The sequence below is a fragment of the Leucoraja erinacea genome, chromosome 25, assembly GCF_028641065.1.
Source record: "Leucoraja erinacea ecotype New England chromosome 25, Leri_hhj_1, whole genome shotgun sequence".
NCBI lineage: Eukaryota > Metazoa > Chordata > Chondrichthyes > Rajiformes > Rajidae > Leucoraja > Leucoraja erinaceus.
In genome coordinates, this window is record NC_073401.1 from 12,082,140 (window position 1) to 12,105,930 (window position 23,791).

At 43.2% G+C, this 23,791-nt stretch overlaps 2 protein-coding genes across 2 annotated transcripts; both read right to left on the reverse strand.

The window, feature by feature from the left end:
• Nucleotides 1-4,598: 4,598 nt before the first annotated feature.
• LOC129709279 (hydroxycarboxylic acid receptor 2-like) lies at nucleotides 4,599-5,864 on the reverse strand. The gene has a single exon (XM_055655546.1). It carries the CDS (start codon nucleotides 5,728-5,730, stop codon nucleotides 4,711-4,713), a length of 1,020 nt encoding a protein of 339 aa, XP_055511521.1. The 5' UTR covers nucleotides 5,731-5,864; the 3' UTR covers nucleotides 4,599-4,710.
• A 13,107-nt stretch (nucleotides 5,865-18,971) lies between these two features.
• Nucleotides 18,972-21,743, reverse strand: LOC129709378 (hydroxycarboxylic acid receptor 2-like). The gene has a single exon (XM_055655688.1). It carries the CDS (start codon nucleotides 21,119-21,121, stop codon nucleotides 20,480-20,482), a length of 642 nt encoding a protein of 213 aa, XP_055511663.1. The 5' UTR covers nucleotides 21,122-21,743; the 3' UTR covers nucleotides 18,972-20,479.
• Nucleotides 21,744-23,791: the final 2,048 nt, after the last annotated feature.

Consider the following 23,791-nt stretch of genomic DNA (forward strand, 5'->3'; position numbering starts at 1 on the left):
AATAAATATGATCATTCTCCCTGGTCAAATGCTTTTTCAGCATCTAGCGAAATAATTGCTAGATCTGCATTAGGAATTCTATTTGAGTATATAATATTGAATAGTCTTCTCAGATTATAAAATGAGTAACGTTTTGGAATAAAACCTATTTGGTCGGGGTGTATTCATTTGTTAATCACTAAGCTCAATCTATAAGATAGGATTTTGGTTAATATTTTCTGATTAGTATTTAAGAGAGCTATTGCTCTATATGAATCTGGGTCTTCAAGATCCTTATCCGTTTTTGGTATAAGTATCATTGTAGATTCATTTAGAGTTTCTGGAAGATTCTGTTGAATGTAAGCGTATTTGTACAGTGTCTGTAGACGTGGAGAAATCAGATCATAACATTTTTTTTAAAATTCAGAACTTAGACCATCAGTACCTGCGGCCTTTCCATTTTTTAAAGATCTAATTGACTCTTCGATGTCTTTTACCGTAATTTCAGCACCTAGTAATTCTCTCTCTTTCTGATCAAAACCCGTAAGATTACATTTCTGTAGAAATGTTTCCATTCCTGTTGATTGTTCAGTCGTTTTAGATGAGTACAGTTTTTGATAGTATTGTAAAAATCTATCATTAATATCTTTAGGCAGTGTTAATGTTTCTCCCTTGTCTGATCTAATTTTGTAAATTGTTTTTTCCCCGTCCAGTTTACGAAGTTGGCGCGCTAATAGTTTTTGTGGTTTATCACCAAATTCAATATTTAATTGTTTTGTATGATAAAGTTTTATAACTTGGTCTGAGTATATTTTGTTTAACTTATATTTCAGTACTGCAATTTTATTGTGTTTTATCATGGATGGTGCTGCTGCATTTTCTATGTCTAATTGCCTTATTTCCATTTCCAATGTCTGCTGTTTGGCCCTATTCTCTTTATTAAGAAATGATTGGGAAGAGATTAATGCTCCTCGCACAAATGCTTTAAATGTTTCCCAAAGAAGGGAGGCAGAGGTTCCAGGGCTATCATTAGCCTCAAAAAACATATTAATCTGTTTTACAAGGTATTCATTACATCGCTTTTCTTTTAAGATTTGGGGGTTAAGTCTCCATTGTGACTGTGTCTTGGCCATTCCGTTTAGTTTAATCATAAATGTTAGTGGAGCATGGTCCGAGATTATAATATTATGATATTGCGAGTTATATGTAAATGGGATAAGTTTAGAGTCTACTAAGAAATAGTCTATCCTTGAGTAAGTTTTATGCACTGGTGAGTAAAAAGAATATTCTCGACTGGATGGGTTTTCAATTCTCCAAACATCCTTAATGTTGGTAGTATTAATATATGAGTTTAGAAATTCACTTGACTGAGATTTTAATTTTCTTTTAGTTGATGATCTATCTAAATAAGCATCCAGTGTACAATTTAAGTCTCCACTGATTATTAAATTATGTTGTGTGCATTCTGGGATAATGTTGAGTATTCTCTTAAAAAACAGGGGGCTATCAAAATTTGGTCCATACAAATTAAGGAAAGTCACTTTTTTTGAGTATAACTCCCCTACGAATACAATATATCTGCTTTCGATATCTTCTATCGTTGATATATGTTTAAACCTTTATGGATTAATATTGCAAACCTCTAAATTTATGTGAAAATGAAGAGTGGTACGCTTTAGCAATCCATTTTGCTTTCAATCTATGTTGTGCTTCCTTTTTAAGATGTGTTTCCTGGAGAAATATTATATCTGCTTTAAGTGATTTTAAATGAACTAATACTTTACTTCGCTTGATTGGTTCATTAATTCCCTTAACATTCCAGCTACAGAATTTAATTCCTTCACCCCCAATTTTCCAATTAACGTCTTGCATCTTGTGATTAGAGTGGTCTACGATAGAGCAGATGGCTCAGCACACTAAACCCTACCTTATACCCGAACATCAGGTAGATGAATTTTAGGTCTTGTCGGTTTTCCATTCTCCTTAAATAAAATATATAATTCCATTCCAAATACAAAATATAATATAATATAAGATAGAAAAGATTTTAAAATGTTGTGTTCGTAAAGTGTAAAGAGTAGAAAAAGAAGCAAACTACAACTATGGTTAGTGCAGTTAGTGATAACCACCCTAATGTGGCTAAACATCTAAGGACTTCCCTAGCCTTTGGTAAAAAAAATATATTACTAGCTCCGTACGTTCCTTAAAAGAAAAGTTTCAATTTCAATAAAAAACAATTTATGGGGGGGGGGGGGGGGGGGGGGGGGGGGGGGGGGGGGGGGGGGTGGGCGGCGGGGGGGGGGGGGAGGGGGGGGGGGGTGGGGGGGGGGGGGGGGGGGGGGGTTGGGGGTGGGGGGAAAACAATAGTTATAATCCATTATTGAAATAATTATTAGTCTCAAAATGAAATGTTACGTATAGCAAAAAATAGAAAAAAAAATTGTCAAAGAAAAATAAAAATCAAAAGAAAAAAATATCAAAGAGGAAAAACCAATGTATTAATACAGCGTAGAGTAGGATATTTCGCAAACACCCAAAGGTATGAACATTGAATTCTCCCATTTGTGAACCATTATAAACTCCCCCCCCTGACCCCCTGGGCCTACTCCACCACCCACCCCAGGAGGAACGTCTCATAGCATCCATCTTCTCCCACCATCTTTCTCCAATTTCAAGTAATCCCCCCCCACCCACACTCCCAGTTCCCCTAATCCGTCCCACCATCTCATCACTCCCCACCACCCTACTCCTTTCCTCCGTCATCATCTCCCCCCAAGTTTAACCCCCTTTTCCCCCTTTTCCCCCTCCTCTGTTCCTTTGCACCCACATCCCTCCCTCCAGCTTCATATTTCACTCCCCCTCTCCTCTCCTTATCTCCCTTTTGCCTCATTTTCACCTCTAGCCTTTGACATCTATTCCACCCATCTCCCAATCAAAAACTCCTGAACTGTATCCACCCACCTGTTGTCAGGCTGTGTCCAGCCCCATCCCTCTTTTACAGCTTTCTCCCATCTGGTACAATGAGTCTGAGGAAGAGTCCCGACCCGAAACGTTCCTCGCCCATTCCCTCCACAGACGCTGCCTAACCCCGTGAGTTAGTCCCGCACTTTGTGTTTCACTCTGACTTACAGTCTGTGACACTTTGTGACTACGACTGTGACTGCAGCAATATTGGCAGGCAATGAACAAAGGATAAAAACTACTGCCTTTGTTGTCACCAGCTTCACTGGTCGTTTATATTTACCCTTCATATTGCTGTTGATCGGTCTTAACTTCGAAATGATGCAGGAGTGCAGACTAAATAACTTAACCTGTTTAAAAATAGTTTTTATAATAACACTATAAAAGCAGTGTCCATTCAAATGATGTGTAGGAAGGAACTGTAGATGTTGATTTAAACTAGAGATAGACACAAAAAGCTCAAGTAACTCAGCAGGTCAAGACAGCAGCTCTGGAGAGAAGGGTCTCGACCCGAAACATCATATATTCTTTATCTCCAGAGATGCTGTCTGACCCGCTGAGTTACTCCAGCTTTTTGTGTCTATCTTCCAATCAAATGATTGTGGGTCTTAGAGGATTGTTTATGTTAAAAGGTTCACTGTTTGTCATGATGTGGTTTGCTTGAAGCCATATCTTTCTTTCAACAAATGCAATGTAAATGTCGTTGTCACAGTGCACGGGACATTTGTTATCTTTCCTGCTCACTTTGTAAGATATGTTGTTTACTTTGTGGAAAGGATGGATCACCTTAACACAGCGTCACATCGCTAAAACCAATGGGGAAAAAGATGCTCTCGATCTGCTTTATGGAATTTTCTAAATGTTTCTAATTTTCCACACCACCAATAATCACCCGAACCGTTCACACTAGTTCTATGTTACCCACTCCAAGTCAGCAGGTAGGGCTGCATTTGCTAAGACGAGGTCAAAACAGATTCTTGTGAACAGGTCTTAGGTCGAAAACCTGGGAATTTTCCACTGCAGCCAGGTTTGTGATGGAAAGTTGCGTGTGTATGGAGGTGGAGGAGGGGGGGGGGGGGGGGGGGGGGGGGGGAGGAGGGAGAGGAGAAAGAGGAAGGGTGAAGGTGGAGGAAGGAGGTGCGGGCATACACATATATATGTATACGACAGCTACACTGGATTGCTTTGTTTACAAGACTCCTCGGCTAAAGTTATAGAGGAAGTGCTGCACTTCCATTGAAAGAGGTGAATTTTACATTTGTGACCTATCATTTCCGCTAAATTTACTAGAATCCCTTCCTTTATATAAAGTAAAGAGAACCTAATGAGCACATATTGAAATAAAGTGTAATTTATGTAGATAGGTTAATCCTATGACCAACTAGAGAATGGTCCTGACCCTACCATCTATCTCATTACAGACTCTCAAACTAACTTTAATCGGACTTAACTGGACTTTATCCTGGCCTTTATCTTGCACTAAACGTTATTCCCTTTATCCTGTATCTGTGCACTTGATTGTAATCATGTTTAGTATTTCCACTGACTGGATAGCACGCAACTAAAAAGATTTTCACTACACCTCGGTACACGTGACAATAAACTAAACTAAAATTAAATTAAATTAAGTTGTCTTGTGTTTATAAGTTTATTTCAGAAGTTGCTCATTAAGCTAGACTTCAGGGTTGACAACATTTAAAAACGTGTACAATTTCATGGTTTTACGCGCTAGGCTTTAATTACCCAATGATAGACTTCTGACTCAAGTGATCAGAGGGGGGTTACAGAGGTCGTTTGTTGATCCAATGTCTGTCCTTGGGATTCCCCTTGTTCATTATCTTGACTCGTAGCTGATTTGCAAGACCTTAAATTTAGATGAATGAGAGCTTTCTTCAACGCATCCTTGAATGCTGAATTTGAAAAATAGTAAATCACTGGGTCGATCACACTGTTCAGGTATGTCACGAACAACGTGTTGTAGAAGATATTAACAGCGGTGATGTATTTGTTGCAGTCTGTGGGTTTTTGCTTTGTAACTAAAACGGCGACCACGGCAATGTTGGTGGGCAAGAAACAAATAACAAAGACCACGACCACAGCTATCACAAGCTGCACGGTGCGCTTATATTTACGCCTCATCTCAGTCTCCATCTGCCTTAACTTCCAGATGATGCAGGAGCTGGAGAAAACTAAAACGGAGACCGGTAAAATGAACGTAAAGAATATAAACACAGTGTCCGTCCAAATTGCGGTGGCCCCGTGAGGGTTGGTTATGTTGAATGGTTCACAGTAGGTCCTGGCGATGTTAATTTGATGGAAGTCGTGTGGCTCTACCAACAAGTATAAACAAATCCCCACTGCCACGACCCACAGGGCTCCTGCTAACATCGCCGCACACCTTGGAGATATCTTGTTGGCTTTGTGAAACGGGCGGACCACCTTAAAGTAGCGATCGACGGCTATGGCCATCAGGAAGATGACGCTGCTAACCCGGTTTAGGGAGATCATGAAGATGTCTAGGCGACAGAGCACATCACCGAAGATCCAGTCCTTCCCTTTGATAAAATAATGGGCTCGAAAAGGTAGGCAGCACATCAACAGAGTGTCAGCGATCATCAGGTTTAGCGAATACACAACGTTTGGTCTCCGGGACTTCACGTGAAAGCAGAAGATCCACAAGGCAGTTACATTTCCAGCCAATCCTAGGATGAATGTGATAAGAATTACTGGTGGGTTGTAGTTAAAGTTGGCATCTGCACTTGCAGGACATGCCTGGTTCGCGTTCTCCATGACTTTACACGCACTCACTGTGCTCCAGAGATGAAAGCAGAACTTACTTCAACTTCATCATCACAGCTGGTGGGTGGAGTAAAATACACCAACAAATAGTACTTTACAGGCCCCCAAATCGTCAATGGGAACTAGAAGAGCAAGTGGACAGGAAGATTGCAGGCAGTTGCAAGGCTAATGACGTTGTCATAGTTGGGGATTTTAACTTTCTCATTATAGACTTGGGCTGTCATGGTGCTGAGGACTTTGTCCGGGTAGAATTTGTCACCCAGAGAGTTGTGGATCTGTGGAATTCTCTTCCACAGATGACAGTGGAGGCCAATTCACTGGATATTTTCAAGAGAGTTAGATTTAGCTCTTGGGGCTAAAGGAATCAAGGGATATGGGAAAAAAACCAGGAATGGGGTACTGATTTTGGATGATCCGCCATTATCATGTTGAATGGCTGGATGGCCTATTCCTGCAACGAAGGGCCGAATGGCCTTCTCCTGCACCTATTTTCTATGTTTCTATGTTTCTAAATTTGTTCATGGAAGTTTCCTCAGGAAATGTGTAGAAGGCCCTACAAGGGAAAGGGCAAGGCTTGATCTATTAGGAAATTGGGAATGGCTAGTGACAGCGGGTGGACCTTTTGGGACTAACAACCATTGTTCTATTAACTTTAAAATAGCAATGGATAAAGACAGGGTGGGCTCACGAGTTAAAACTCTGAATTGTGGTAAGGCCAAGTTTGATGGTACTCAACAGGAACTTGCCCAAGTTAATTGGAGTACGTTGTTTGCTGATAAAGGAAGGTCTGGAAAGTGGGATGCATTTAGAAGTGTGATGACAAAAGTTCAGGGCATGCTCGTCCCTGTTAGAGTGAAGGGCAAGGCGGGTAGGAGTAAGGAAGTTTGGATGACGGGAAAGATTGAGGCTCTGGTCAAGAAGTTTCAATTGAAGAACTCATGAAGTTCAATCAGGAAAGAAGGAGGCACAGGGCAGGTGTAGGCAGTTGTGATCATGTGTATCCCTGAAAGAGTTTCATGAACTTTGGAGCATACTTATGAAGGAAATCAGGAGGGCCAAAACAGGGCAGGAGATGGCTCTGGCAGATAATGTTACGGAAAATCCAAAGAGGTTTTGTAAGTACACTAAGGGAAAGCGGGTAACTAGAGAGAGAACACGGCTCCATGACACCACATCTTCATGTAGAGCCACAGCAGGTGGACAAGGTCCTCAATATGTAGGAAGGAACTGCAGATGCTGGTTTAAACCAAAGATAGACACAAAATGCTGGAGTAACTCAGCGGGACAGGCAGCATATCTGGAGAAGAATGGGTGACCTTTTGGGCCGAGACCCTTTTTCAGACTCGAGGACTGAAGAGAGGTCTTGACCCGAAACGTCACACTTTCCTCTCCAGTTGCTGCCTGTCCCGCTTACTCCAGCATTTTGTGTCTATCCTCAAAGTATTTCTCCTCGAATTTTACTGTAGCGAAAGACATGAAGACTGGGGAATTGGGACTTGGCTTGATGACGGGCCGAATTATGGTTGAGGAGGTGCTGAAGGTCCTAAAATATATATAGGTAGATAAATCTCCCGGGCCTGATCAGATATTTCTGAAGACACTGTGGGAAGTTAAGGAACAGCAGGCTCCCTGGCTGAAATACATGAATCATCATTACACATGGGTGAGGTGCCGGAAGACTGGATGGTGACTAATGTTGTGCCTATATTTAAGAAGGGATGGAAGGACAAGCTTGAGAACTATAGGCCACTGAGTCTAACATCTGTGGTAAGCAGCTACTGTAGAATACTCTGAGGGATAAGATGCTTATGCATTTGGTTACACCTGGGCACCGAATAGGGATGGTCAGCATGGTTTTGTATGTAGGAGATCGTGTCTTACAAACTTGATTGAGTTTTTTTGAAGAAGTAACCAAAACATTGATGAGGGCAAAGCCATAGATGTTGTCTATATGAACTTCAACAAGGCATTGGTAAATTTCCACATAGTAGGCTGCACTGAAAGGTTGGATCACATAAGGTCCCAGGGCGAGCAAGGTGGCTGGATAGAGAAACAAGGAACTGCAGATGCTAGTTTACAAAAAAAGGCGCAACTAAGTAGGTCTGGCAGCTGGAGAATGTGGATAGGTGACATTTTGGTTTGGGACCCCTCTTCAGACATTGTAGAGGGTGGGGAGGGTGGAGAGAGGAGAAAGAGTAAGGGTGAAGGTGCAGGAAGGAGGTGTGGGCTCACACGTATACAAATATTCGACAGCTGCACTGGATTGCTTTGGTTACAAGACTCCTCGGCTCAAGTTATAGAGGAAGTGCTGCACTTCTATTGAAAGTGGGGAAGTTTACATTTGTGACCTACCATTTCCTCTAAATTTACTAGAATCCCTTCCTTTTTATAAAGTAAAGAGAACTTAATGAGCACATATTGAAATAAAGTGTAATTTATGTTGATAAGTTCATCCTATGACCAACTAGAGAGTGGTCCTGACCTACCATCAATCTCATTACAGACTCTCAAACTATCTTTAATCGGATGTAACTGGACTTTATCTTGCACTAAACGTTATAGGGAGGTTTCACGGCAGTCGGGTCACGACCCATGACCCGTACTGTTGCTACGCTACTCCAAGTGGAGTACACGCGATGAACTGCAGGTAGTTTCAGAAGTGATAAATCTGGCTGTAAAATTTTTAAATCGCCCATAGTTCTCAAGTGGGTTTTTACATACCAAAAGAAAACGTCTTTGAAGCAAAATTTACAGCCAGATTTATCACTTCTGAGACTTTTTAGATACCAAAGGAATCAAGAAAAAACACAAATAATACCTTACTGTTGATGAAATGCAGTGAGCAAACACGATAATCGCCAATATTTTCAATTCCGATATCGGCACGGCCAATGTTCGCCAAGCACTTTAGCTGTTGTTGTCCCATCAGCTCTCGCTTCTCTTTACCTTCATTTCTCTTCACGTTTGGAATTTTGAAGTTGGGGACATGTCTCTCACACTTACCCCGACTTCCACAATTTATTACAGTGCAAAAATTCAACATTTTGGCGGTTTTTAACAGGTAGGAAAGTACGCGTTTCTTGCATTAATCACATATACTGGAAGTTACGGATGTCCTCCAGATAGATTGAGCGGCTACGTGCGTCAAGCCCTATGACCCTGTGGCCTTACGTGCAACCCCCCTATTCCCTTTATCCTGTATCTGGGCACTTGATTGTAATCATGTATAGTGTTTCCACTGACTGGATAGCACGCAACTAAAAAGATTTTCACTACACCTTGGTACACGTGACAATAAACTAAACTAAAATTAAATTACACTAAGTTATCCTGTGTTTATAAGTTTATTTCCGAAGTTGCTCATTAACCTAGACTTAAGGGTTGACAACATTTAAAAACTTGTACAATGTCATGGTTTTACACGTTAGGCTTTAATTACCCAATGATAGACTTCTGACTCAGTCCGGGCTGCCTGCAAGTGATCAGAGGGGGGTTACAGAGGCCGTTTGTTGATCCAATGTCTGTCCTTGGGATTCCCCTTGTTCATTATCTTGACTCGTAGCTGATTTGCAAGACCTTAAATTTAGATGAACGAGAGCTTTCCTCAACGCATCCTTGAATGCTGAATTTGAAAAATAGTAAATCACTGGGTTGATCACACTGTTCAGGTATGTCACGAACAACGTGTTGTAGAAGATATTAACAGCGGCGATGTATTTTGTGCAGTCTGTGGAATTTTGCTTTGTAACTAAAACGGCGACCACGGCAATATTGGTGGGCAAGAAACAAATAACAAAGACCACGACCACAGCTATCACAAGCTGCACGGTGCGTTTATATTTACGCCTGATCTCAGTCTCCATCTGCCTTAACTTCCAGATGATGCAGGAGCTGGAGAAAACTATAATGGGGGGGTTTCTTGGTTTATTGGATGGGGGGGGGGGGGGGAGGGGGGGGGGGGCGGTGAACGCTGGGGGAGAGAGGAGGTGCCACAGGCGAGTGGGGATGTTTGTGGGAAGATAGTTCGACAAAGGCCAGGGATGAAAAAAGAGATGGAGGAGGGGAGGAAAAGGTGTGAGACCAGTTGGGGCATAGGGAGGGGGAAGGGTAAAGAAATGTGGGGGAGAAATGGTCGTGACCTAAAGCGTCACTGATCCATGTTCTCCCAAGTTGCTGCCTGACCTGCTGAGTTACTCCCAGCACTTTATATTGTTTTTTTACAGGCTTAGTGATGAGTTGAAACGTTGTAGCTCTCTGTTGAGTTTCAAAAAAGCCTTAAAATGTAAAATAATGAAGGATTATAAAGTAAAATGATTAAAATGTAAAATAAGTAAGGATTACTTTAGATTATTTTTTTTTTCTTCTCTCCTTTGTACTGTTGATATTCTGGGTTTATTTATGGATTGTATAGGATAGGCAAAAATAAGCTTTGTGGCTTCAGCCTATTCCGTTTTGGGTCATTGATTATGTGAACGTTGTGTTAAATGGATACAGTGTTGGTTCATATTCACACAGATTGTAAAGTTTTGTTCTTTTTAATGTATGACCGAGATAAACTCATCATTCATTCATTCAAAAGAAAGAGTTCTGAGGAAATGATGTCAATGACATCTGGGTTAATTTCAGGCTGATACTTGGTGTTGGTCAGAAATAGAAGGAGGTGTCCTGTAAACATCCTGTATCTGTGAGGGAGATATTATTTTGTTCAACCACTGCACCACTGCTACCATCAGCACATTTTAGTTTTTGTTTTTGAGATACAGCGTGGAAACAGGCTGTTCAGCCCACTGAGTGCGTGCCGTCCAGGGATCTCCCAGAACCCATAAGTCCTGTCCTACACACAAGCGACAATTTACAGGAGCCAATTAACCTACAAACCCGCATGTCTTTGTAATGTTGGGAGGAAACCAGAGCACCGGGACAAAACCCACCTGTCATCGGGAGAATGTGCAAACTCCACACAGGCAGCACCTGTAGTCAGCATCGAACACCAGGTCTCTGGCACTGTAAGGCAGCAACTCTACCGCTGTGCCACTGTGCCACCGCTCTATGGTGGAATTACATACAATTCAGATGGTGGTTAGGTTAGAGGAAGTAAGCACAATGGGGGGAAAAAACTGAGATGGTCAGTGTTGTGTCAGCAAATAGCGATGAATTGATAGGAGAGAGAAATGTTTATATACCAAAATGACACCTGGATTAGGTGGTATTAGCTGCAGAGAGAGAATGGACAAACCTGAATTGGTTTATCTGGGACACTGGTGGTTGAGACAAGACCTAAACCTATGGCAGGTACAGATAGGGTAGACAGTCTGAACCTTTTTCCCAGAGGCATAGCTTTACGTTGAGAAGGTCAAAGTTTAAAGAAGATGTGCGGGGCACAGAGGGTGTTGGGTGCCTGGAACATGCTGCCATGGGTGATGGTGGAGGCAGATATGACAGTGATGCTTCAGAGACTTTTAGATAGGCACATGGATATGCAGGGAATGGTGGGATATGGATCATGTGTAGGTAGATCAGATTAGTTTAACCTGGCATCATGTTCGGCACAAACATTGAAGGCCAAAGGACCTGTTCCCTTGCTGCTGTTCTATGTTTTATATGGAAGCATTGGGACAGGAGATGTCACATGGAAGGCTGTGACTGCAGGGATACACAGGAGAGGAGATATTTCATACACAATTGGCAGGATTCCATTTATAAATTTAGCTTAGAATAATTATGTTCTATTGCCTTTTATTTTTCAGATAAAAGACAGAGAGGTACAATGTGGTACAGTCCCTTCTGCCCATCGAGTCTACATAACCCAGCAATCACTCCGTACACCAACACTATCCTACACACTAGGGATCATTTACCATTTTACAGAAGCCAATTAACCTATAAACCTGCACATCTTTGGAATGTGGGAAGAGACCAGAGCACCCGGAGAAAACCCATGTGGTCATGGGGAGAAAGTACAATCTCTGTACAGACAGCACCCGTAGCCAGGATCGAAACCGGGTCTCTGGCGCTGTAAGGCAGCAACTCTAATGCTATGCCACTGTGTCGCCCTAAGAGGAAGTGTGAGCACAAAACGCAGTGCTGGAGAAAGTGGAAACAAGGAACTGTAGATGCTGGTTTACAAAACAAGGCAAAGATACACCAACACTTTGTGTCTTTTTTTACAGTGCTGGAGAAATCCAGCGGGTCAGGCAGCATCTGGGGAAGGAAATTAATGAGCAACGTTTCGCATCTGTGTCTCCAAGTGGAAGATGCGGAGTCAGAGGGTGCAAGGATTTCCTTATTTGTTCCTTATTTGGAAATTTGATATTATATGTGATATGTCTCGATTAGTTCCTTATTCTGCTCAGAAAGTGGATGCCCCCTCTTTATTACGCTCCCTCCACATCCTCTTTCACATCCAGATTTTCAATTTCTGATGACAAATATTTTCTGTCTCGTCACTTTTTACAAATTTATAAACTCATCCAGCTCCACTTTTCACATCTTAAACAGTTCAGAACTTCCATTGAACCCACCCATCAATGTAATGTATCGTGGTTCCTCTTAAACTAGTCTTTGGAGATCAGTGTCACTTGACATGGAACATCCATGTCATGGGGCAGGGATGCAGTGGGTAGTGTTGCTGCCTCACAGCCCCAGGGACCTGGGTTCGATCCTGACCTCGGGTACTGTCTATGTGGAGTTTGCATGTTCTCCATGGGTTTCCTCTGGGTGCTCCAGTTTCCTCCCACATCCCAAAGACGTTCAGGTTTGTAGATTAAATAGCTCTCTGTAAATTACCACCTAGGAAGTGGATGCCAAAGTGGGGTAACATAGAACAAGGGTGAACGGAAGATCGATGGTTGGTGTGGATTCGGTGGGTCAAAGGGTCTGTTTCCATTCTGTATCTTTAAACTAAAAGATCGAGTAATCACAAACATTATTTTTGCACCTTTTGACCTCCATGTAAATCTAACCTTGTGGATACTGATGTTGAGTATAAATGACTAGATTTTTAATACAGAAACTTTGAAAGATGTAAGCTCGAGTTCAAACTCCATCCTGACAGAAGGGTATTTGAAATGTTGCTCTGTAAACAGAAGGAGTTTAAAAATAATAGTCATCCCAAAGATGTGTGGGTCTGTAGGATCATTGGTCTCTCTAAATTGCCCTAAGTGTGTAAGGGGTGGATGAGAAACAGGACAACATTGAACTAGTATTAACGGGTGATCAATGGTCCATGTGGACTCGGTGGGCTGAAGGGCCTGTTTCCCTGGTATATCTATCAATCAATCAATTAATCTCAATATTGATCACAATGCAACTCTTCCATTTCTCTGGCATATCTGCTCTACTTGCCTTGACTGGTGTCAACGGTGCCACTTTATGTGTTTGTGTAGGAAAGCCAATTAATTAATCCACATAGGACATGTGTTTAAGGTGAGGGAGGGAAAGTTTTAATGGGAACATGAGGAGCAACTTTTTTACACAAATGGTGGTAGGTACATGTAACGAGATGCCAAAGGAGATAGTTGAGGCAAGTACTATCACAACATTTAAACAACATTTAGACAGGTACATGGATACGAGAGGTTTAGAGGGATGTGGGCCAAATGTTGGCAGGTGGGACTAGTGTAGATGGGGCATGTTGGTTGGCATGGGCAAGTTGGGCTGAAGGGCCTGTTCCCACACTGTATGATCTATGACTCTTGTAAGTCTGTGAAATGTTTGCTTTTCAATCCTATGGCAGGGAAACCAACCATTGCTACATAAAAGGACACAGTCCTTTTGGACACTCTCATACCGAGGGGTTTTGAAAGGAAAAGTTTAAGGTTTAGAGTAGAGGTTTTTGGCCATTCCTCAGCTACACTGGTCCATTACAATAAGCCATCCCTGACACTGAATCCTGAGCCTTGATCCCTAAAACCTGAGCTTTAACCCTGATTATTAACCCAGTCCTTTTTAGCAATAAGCACACATCAGACAGCGCACTAATCCACATCCTAGGTAGATGGCAGTGTTGTAACCCAAGTGGAACACTGACGGGAGATGTCGGTGAGGCAGTGTTTGGACAACTCTGGTCACCCTGCTGTAGGAAGGATGTCATTAAGCTGGAAAGTCTGTAGAGAAGCTTTCGAGGTTGTTGCCAGGAATTGGGGGACTGAGCTATCGGGAGAGGTTGGGCAGGTTAGGACTTTAGTCTTTGAAGAACAGGAGGCTGAGGGTTGATCTTATTGAGGTGCATAAAATTCCGAGGCGAATAGATACGGTAAATGGTCTTGTTTTCATGCTGCATCTCTAAATAATTAATACTTTGTCTGTTTTCCAGTTTATCCCAGCTACAGTATGAAGTCTTAGGACAGAAGGGAAGGAGGAACTTAAAGCAATAATTAACTTTGCAGAAAACGTAGGAGATAAAAGCCATAAAATTTGTCTTTCTTTGAAAATATTCCAATAGAACTCCAGCTTTGTTTCCAGCTAGAAAGTGATTGAAATTGAAGTAAACCAAATCTCAGTGGGCAGACAGCTGGAACCAAATCACAAATACATAGCTGGCCCTGGATAGGGAAAAATACATGTCGATCTATTCTGTCCCAACTCCTAAACTGCAAATGAATGGATGAAGTGATGGTAGAAACCTACTAAATGGATCATCTTTAGCAGAGTGTCACAAGCTCAGTAAAGGTGATTTGCCTCACATTCATCTAGGACATTCTCTCATGGATCAATGTCAGAGAAGCAGGCATCCTGTGCACAGTAACAACGCAGCCATTTCAATCAGAGTCATGCAGCGTGGAAACAGCAACTTGCCCACCGCAACCAACATGTCCCATCTGCACTGGTCCCACCTGTCCGCATTTGGCCCTCATCCCTCCAAGCCTGTCGTATCCATGTACCTGTCTAAATGTTTCTCATAAATTGCAATAGCCCCTGCCTCAACTACCTCCACTGGCTGCTCATTCCATACACTCACCACGCTTTGTGTGAAAAAGCTACCCCTCAGATTCAATCTTTCCCCCTTCACGTTAAACCTGTGTCCCCTGGTTCTTGATTCCTCAATTTGATGGATTACATCTCACAAAGCATCTCTGTCCCAGCTGCACATTCCCACAATCCAGATAACTGAGGGAGCTGGTAGGCTTGTAGTAGATGTCATAAACCATGTGGTTGACTTACCAGGGCAACACAGTGGCGCAGCTGGTAGAGCCATTCCCTCACAGTGCCAGAAACCCGGCATTCGATCCTGACCTCGGGTGCTGTCTGTGTGGAGTTTGCATGTTCTCCCTGTGATCATGTGGGTTTCCTCCGGGTGCTCCAGTTTCCTCCCACAAACAAAAACCCTGCGGGTTTGTAGGTTAATTGGCCCTCTGTAAATTGCCCCTTGTGTGTGGGGAGTGGATGAGAAAGTGGGATAACTAGTGTGAATGGGTGATGGTCGGCGTGGACTCGGTGTGGCAAAGGGCCTGTTTCCATGCTGTGTCTTTCAATCAATGTAACGGCAGACAGCTCAAAATCAAAGTTAATCTGCACTGGAGAAACATACCAAGGTGTAGGAAGGAACTGCAGATGCCGGTTTACATCGAAGATAGACACAAACTGCTGGAGTAACTGTTCCCACGTTGTATGACTCTGACTTGTGACACAAACAAGACAACCAATTCCAATCACAAGAGAGATACTCTTTGGCTAACATCACAGAATCCAGTCTAAATGAATCATGGGGTCAATATTGTGTGACTTCTTGAAACGTATTAGGGCATTGATGAATCACTGGCAGAGAAAATCTTCTCTCTGTTTATCCAACTCTGTCTCAACCATTCTCCCAGCCCCACCCTTTCGTCCAGATCTTCCAACCATTGATTCCCTGGAGTCCAGACGAGTCTATGTGTGTCGCATCCTTTCCCTGGGCTTTGATCCTCCCACTCCCATATCTTGGATTGGATTGTCATCCTGCATATCCAACAACTTTTTGACATGAACCCACCACCATCTCTGTTCCTCCCATTTCAATATATGAAATGGTTCCCTCCATAAACCCTCACTCTTCCATCTCCACCAATTCCATCACTCTGTCCTGTACATCAAGGTTTAATGTACCTGACCCTTTTACCTACCCCTCTCCCCATCATCCAAAAGAGGTTTATAAAACTGCAATACAAAGACAATGGACAATAGGTGCAGGTGTAGGCCATTCGGCCCTTCAATGTGATCATGGCTGATCATCCCCAACCAGTACCCCGTTCCTGCCTTCTCCCCATATCCCCTGATTATTCCAATTACTATGTAAGGTGTCCTTGAGATGTCTAAAAGGCGCCCATTAAATAAAATTTATTATTATTATTATTATTATTATTCTTAAACTGTGGCCCCTGGTTCTGGACTCCCCCAACATCGGGAACATGTTTCCTTCCTCTAGAGTGTCCAAACCTTTAATAATCTTATATGTTTCAATAAGATCCCCGCTCATCCTTCTAAATTCCAGAGTATACAAGCACAGCCGCTCCATTCTCTCAGCATATGACAGTCCCGCTATCCCGGGAATTAACCTTGTGAACCTATGCTGCACACCCTCGATAGCAAGAATGTCCTTCCTCAAATTTGGGGACCAAAACTGCACACAATACTCCAGGTGTGGTCTCACTAGGGCCCTGTACAACTGCAGAAGAACCTCTTTGCTCCTATACTCAACTCCTCTTGTTATGAAGGCCAACATGCCATTTTCTTTCTTCACTGCCTGCTGTACCTGCATGCTTACTTTCATTGACTGATGAACAAGGACCCCCAGATCCCATTGTACTTCCCCTTTACCCAACTTGACACCATTTAGATAATAATCTGCCTTCCTGTTTTTGCTAGCAAAGTGGATAACCTCACATTTATCCACATTAAACTGCATCTGCCATGCATCTGCCCAACCTGCCCAAGTCACCCTGCATTCTCATAGCATCCTCCTCACAGTTCACACTGCCACCCAGTTTTGTGTCATCTGCAAATTTACTAATGTTACTTTGAATCCCATCATCTAAATCATTAATGTATATTGTAAATAGCTGCGGTCCCAGCACCGAGCCATGTGGTACCCCACTAGTCACTGTCTGCCATTCTGAAAGGGGCCCATTAATCCCTACTCTTTGTTTCCTGTCTTTCAACCAATTTTCTATCCATATCAGCACTCTACACCTAATCAATCAATCAACCAATCAACCTTTGTTGTCATCTTGCAAGCAACAGTTGTACAGTGCAAAATGAAAAGACGTTTCCCAGGGAATAGCGGAGCATCGCACATGTGCCCTAATTTTGCCCACTAATCTCCAATGTGTGACCTTATCAAATGGTTTCTGAAAGTCCAAGTACACCCACCCACTGGCTCTCCCTTGTCCATTTTCCTAGTTACATCAAAAGCAACAAATCCTGAGCAAAACACAAAGTGCTGGAGGAACTCAGCAGATCTGGCAACAACTGGGGACATAATGGATGGGCAACATTTCGTGCCAGGACTCTGATTGCGATACGGGTCCCGGCCCGAAACATCATCTGTCCATTCCCTCAGCAGATGCTGCCTGACCTGCTCAGTTCTCCCAGTACTTTTTATTTTGCTCAAGAATGCAGCATCTGCAGTCTTTTTTTTGTCTGCAATTGACAATTCCTTATCAAAGAAGATAGAGACACAGGGAGTGCAGGAGTAACACAGCGGGTCGGGCAGCATCTCTGGAGAAAAGGTGACGTTTCAGGTTGAGACTTGATCTCGATCCGAAACGCAGTCTGAAGAAGGGTCTCGACCCAATACAGTCTGAAGAAAAGTCTTGACCCGGAACGTCACCTATTCCTTTTCTCCAGAGATGCTGCCAGACCCGCTGTGTTACTCCAGCATTTTGTGTCTATCTTCGGTGAAAACCAACATCTGCCATTCCTTCCTACACAATATTAATTGTCAAACACTGTTCCCGTCAACATTTTATACATTACTCACATGTAGTTATCTCTAAACAAGACACAAGGTGCTAGAGTAACTCAGCAGGTCAGGCAGCATCTCTGGAGAACCTGGAAAACCACATTCTCCAGAGACATTGCCTGACCCACTGAGTTACTCCAGTGCTTTGTGTCTTTTTCTGTAAACCAGCATTTGCAGTTCCTTGTTTCTACAATTATCTCCAATTGTAGACGGTTTGGAACACACCTCACCCCAGTGATAACAGGGGGCAATCTGTCCCTATGTGTTTGCAGTTTGCAGTTTCCTGGTATATTGTTCAAGTTTTCCATGAATTCCGCTTCCTTTTAAAACAAAAAGCAATGACAATGTAACTCATGTAAACGCCACCTATCAATGGTTTCTTTATTTTTTAGCACGTGGACCAAGGTTTAATGAAATACTTTTTTTATATGCAGTTCAGCAAGACTATCACCACACATAAGCACAATCCCCCGGTTAGTAGAGAATGTACAGAGCAGCCGACTGAGTCTATATGCAAGAGGCCCCATGCAAGAGCGCCCATTGCAGGCATCGCCTCCATTCCGGTTGTCCCAGGACCTTTCATTCCTCTCCTCGCCCGGCCCTCTTCAGCCCTTGTTCCCCGGGGATGCCGCCCGCAGCTGACCTCAAGGGGCGAAAGGTACCCCCTGGCTCTTCTTATTGTGTCCAGCATCTGCCACCGACCCCATCCAACCTCCTCTCCTGTTCCCAGTCTTCAGGGGCAGGCAGGGACCTTGCTCGCTGTCCTTCCCTCTCCGACCGAGTTCCCGGTTCCCCTGCGGGCATGCCAGGCCTGCTGCTTGTGGTCTCCACATGCCAGGAGACCTTCTTGAGGCCTACCCTTTACCATCTCTTCTACCAGTCACTTCCAATGGAGCACAGCTCTCATTACACCCAGTACACATTATACAGAGGAGATCAACTCATCTTAGGTGGCACTGGTCCAGTTAGCAGAGGCAATGTTACACATTACATGAGTGATCACAATCTCTAAACACAGTAAAAATCCTTCCTTTAAAAGACATTTAGACAGTACTTGGATAGCAAAGGTTTGGAAGGATATGGACCAAAAAACAGACAGGCGAGACTTCTGTAGATGGGGCATCTTGGTCGCCACGGACAAATTGGGCCAAAGGGCCTGTTTCTGTACAGTATGACTGTGACTGTAAAGACTTTGAAGAAATCCTTTTGCAATGCCATCCTTCAACAAAGCGAACTGCCGTTCATTTTAGCACATCTTCATTAGGATTAGATTACCACAATAATAATAGTTTCAGGTTAACATTATTCCAGGGTTTGTACACTTATTCACTATGGTTTTTATTTACATATTCCTGAGCTTATAGGGAGAGGTTGAGCAGGCTAGGACACTATTCCTTGGTGCACAGGAGGATGAGGGGTGATCTTATAGAGGTACAAAATCATGAAAGGGATAGATTGGGTAGAAGCACTCTCGCCCAGAGTAGGGGAACCGAGAACCAGAGGTTTAAGGTGAGGGGGCAAAGATTTAATAGGAACCTGAGTTGTAACATTTTCATGCAGAGTGTGGTAGGTGTACAATTCTGCAGAATGCATTTCGTTGTCTCTGTACTGTACACTGACAATGACAATTAAAATTGAATCTGAATCTGAATCTGAATCTGAGTACAATTTTGGTTGCCTAATTATAGGAAGGACGTCAACAAAATAGAGAGAGTACAGAGGAGATTTACTAGAATGTTGCCTGGGTTTCAGCAACTAAGTTACAGAGAAAGGTTGAACAAGTTAGGGCTTTATTCTGTGGAGCGCAGAAGGTTAAAGGGGGACTTGATAGAGGTTTTTAAAATGATGAGAGGGATAAACAGAGTTGACGTGGATAAGCTTTTCCCACTGAGAGTAGGGAAGATTCAAACAAGGGGACATGGCTTGAGAATTAAGGGACAGAAGTTTAGGGGTAACATGAGGGGGAACTTCTTTACTCAGAGAGTGATGGCTGTGTGGAATGAGCTTCCAGTGAAGGTGGTGGAGGCAGGTTTGTTTTTATCATTTAAAAATAAATTGGGTAGTTATATGGACGGGAAAGGAATGGGGAATGGAGGGTTATGGTCTGAGCGCAGGTAGATGGGACTAGGGGAGAATACGTGTTCGGCACGGACTAGAAGGGTCGAGATGGCCTGTTTCCGTGCTGTAATTGTTATATGGTTATATGGTGTATGCAACGAGCTGCCAGAGGAGGTAGTTGAGGCTGGTCCTGTGGTAACGTTTCAGAAAATGGATAGGACAGGTTTGGAGGGATATGTGCCAAATACAGGCAGGTGGGACTCGTGTGGATGGGGCATGTTGGCTGTTGTGGGCAGGTTGGGCGGAATGGCCTGTAAAACGATGACTATTCTGATATTACACATTTCCTTCATCTCCCAGAATGAGACGCGGACGGGCAGTCTGGGATTACTGTTCAGTATTCAATCCACTTCCAGTTTTATTTTGACATCATGCTTTTCCAAGTCCGGGTCTGATCTCGAGTGACTTGAACTGAGACAATGAAAAGGTTTTTTGAAAGCATCTTTGAACGCCGAACTTGAAAAGTAGTAAATGACTGGGTCCATCACACTGTTGAAGTAAGTGATGAACAAAGTATTGTGGAAGATGTCCACCGCCACCATGTAGGACTTGCAGTCCGTGGCACTTCGTAGCTTGGTGATTAAGACGGCGACCACGGCGACGTTGGTCGGCAGGAAGCAGAGAACAAAGACAGTGGACACTGCGATCACAAGCTTCATCGCTCGCGTGTAATTCGCCCTCATTTCAGCTTTCATCTGCTTTAGCCTCCAGACGATGCGGGTGGTGGAGAAAAGAATCACCGAAAACGGCAAAAGGAACTTTGAAGACAATAAAAATAGTGTAGGTCCAGATAGCCGTGGGACCCAGGTCGTGATCTATCTTGAAAGGTTCACAGTTGGTCACGTTTTGGTGCTTAAAATCGTGTCGGTCCTGCAGCAAGTGAGAACATATCGCCACCGCCACAACCCACAGGACCCCCGCTAGCTTCGCCGCACACTTGGGAGATATCTTGTTAAGTCTATGGAACGGGTGGACCACCTTAAAATAGCGGTCGATGGCTATGACCATCAAGAAGATGATGCTGCAGATCCGGTTTAAGGAGATCATGAACACTTTCAGGCGGCAGGGAACGTCGCCGAAGATCCAGTCCTTGCCACGGACAAAGTAGTCGGCTCGAAAGGGCAGGCAGCAGATCAGCAGCGTGTCCGCGATGGCCAGGTTCAGCGAATACACTGTGTTGGGTGTCCAGGATTTCACGTGGAAAGAGAAGATCCACAGAGCGATTGAATTCCCAATGAATCCCAGGACAAAGGTTATAAGGATGACTGGGGGGTTGTAGGATGAAGCGATGTCCCCAGCAGAGCATTCCCTCGTCTCGTTGTCCATCCTCGACAGCGTTGCAGTGGACTCGGTGAGTAACAGCTGTATGATGTACGTTATATGAAGCCCTGCCCTGCCCTGCCCTGCTGCCGCTGCAGTAGAACTAACTGTTGGGTGGAGCTAAAATAGTCAGAACAGAAGATTGTACCATGATTTATCTCATTTCAAGCCACCCTTGCACTTCCTCTCCGTCTCCCCCCCCCTATTCGGCCCGCTAGTTCCCCTGTTTGTGTCCACATATCCTCCTCACCACAGCTAACACTGCCTCGGGAATGCAACCACTATATATTGAATATTGAACCCACTGAGTTACTCCGGCATTATGTGTCTACCTTCCCTATATATTGAAGATAGAAGATTGAAGAAAAGTGCTGGAGTAACTCAGCGGGTCAGGCAGCATTTCTGGAGAAAAGGAACAGGTGACGTTTAGGGCCGAGACCCTTCTACAGTCTGAGAGTCCAGGGGAGAGGGAAACAATCAGGACAAATCAGAGATGATAGTACACCCTCTTTCCCCAACCAACAATGGACCATTGTAGGCTCCGCCTTTCCTGGGTCATCGGTGCCGGCTCTGATATGTTCTGAACCTTTTCATACCTCCCTCCATTTCCCTCTCCCCTGACTCAGTCTGAGGAAGGGTCTCTACCGAAACGTCATCTATTCCTTCTCTCCACATATGCTGTCTGACCCGCTGAGTTACTCCAGTGTTTCGTGTCTATCTTCGATGTAAACCAGCATCTGCAGTTCCTTGTATCGTAAACATAGTGATGATATGACTAGAGCGGCTGAAACGCACAGCACAAACACGCAATCTCTTCTGCACGCCAAGTAAGGCATTATTGACTTTTTTTCATCTTTATTCATTTGTTATATGAAAAGTTTTAAAAGTGAAAAATCCGTCAGTAAAATTGCAAAATCGCCCATGGTTCTCAGGTGGGTTTTAACATGCAAAATGAAAACGCTTCTGAAGCTACATTTACCATTTAAATAATCGTAAACTACTAATGCGTTTTGAAATAAATTTTCCTCAGATGCAAGCTAAGGAATGGGATAATTGTCAGCTGTTAGTTGGACAAAATTAGGACATTTTATTATTTACCAAAATATATTTCTCAATGTTTCTCGTTTAAAGCCTGCACAATCACCCAAACTACGTATTTATTTATTTATTTATTTATTTATCATCTAATAACAGACAAGCCTGCAGCATGGAATGATGTCAACAATCCTGATTTTGGCAAATAATAAAATGTCCTAATTTTGTCCAACTAACAGTTGACAATTATCCCATTCCTTAGCTTGCATCTGAGTAAAATGTATTTCAAAACGCATTGATAGTTTACGATTATTTAAATGGTAAATGTAGCTTCAGAAGCATTTTCATTTTGCATGTTAAAACCCACCTGAGAACCATGGGCGATTTTGCAATTTTACTGACGGATTTTTCACTTTTAAAACTTTTCATATAACAAATGAATAAAGATAAAAAAAAGTCAATAATGCCTTACGTTTGATGAAATGCAGCGAGCAAACGCGGTAATTCCCGATATTTTGGATCTTTAAATCTCCACGACAAATGTCCGCAAAGCACTTCCGCTGGTTTTGCACCTTCAGCTCCCTCTTGAATTTACCTTAGTTTCTATCTTTTTTTTGGACTGTAAATTTAGGTAGCTGTGCCTCACGGTCACCCCGACTGGCACAGTAAATTGCAGCTCAAAAACTGTCCGTTTTCGATGTTTTTAACGGGTGTGAAAGTGCGTGTTTTCCCATTCACTAACATGTACCGGAAGTACCAAGTGTACTCCAGTTTAAATTTTCGGTCACGTGGGTGCGGATCTACGCTCCAGTGACCTTTCGTGAAATCACCCTATACCTTCTTCCTCCTGAAAAAGGGGTTTTGCAATAGCGCACGTCTGTGATCCCACCTACACTAGTCCCACCTGTCCATGTTTGGCCCATATCCCACAAAATCTTTCCTATCCATATACCTGTGCAAAAGTCTTTTAAATGTTGTTATAAGTACCTGCCTCCTCTGGCAGCTAGTTTCAAATACCTATCGCGTGGAAAAAGCTGCGCCTCGGGTTCCTATTAAATCTTTCCCCTCTCACCTTAAACTTATGTCCTCTGATTCTTAATTCCCCTACTCAGGATAGAAACATAGAAAATAGGTGCAGGAGTAGGCCATTCGGCCCTTCGAGCCTGCACCGCCATTCAATATGATCATGGCTGATCATCCAACTCAGTATCGTGTACCTGCTTTCTCTCCATACCCCCTGATCCCTTTAGCCACAAGGGCCACATCTAACTCCCTCTTAAATATAGCCAATGAACTGGCCTCAACTACCTTCTGTGGCAGAGAATTCCACAGATTCACCACTCTCTGTGTGAAAAAGGTTTTTCTCATCTCGGTCCTAAAAGATTTCCTCCTTATCCTTAAACTGTGACCCCTTGTTCTGGACTTCCCCCAACATCGGGAACAATCTTCCTGCATCTAGCCTGTCCAACCCCTTAACAATTTTGTACGTTTCTATAAATTCCCCCCTCTTCTAAATTCTAGCGAGTACAAGCCAAGTCTATCCAGTCTTTCTTCATATGAAAGTCCTGACATCCCAGGAATCAGTCTGGTGAACCTTCTCTGCACTCCCTCTATGGCAAGAATGTCTTTCCTCAGATTAGG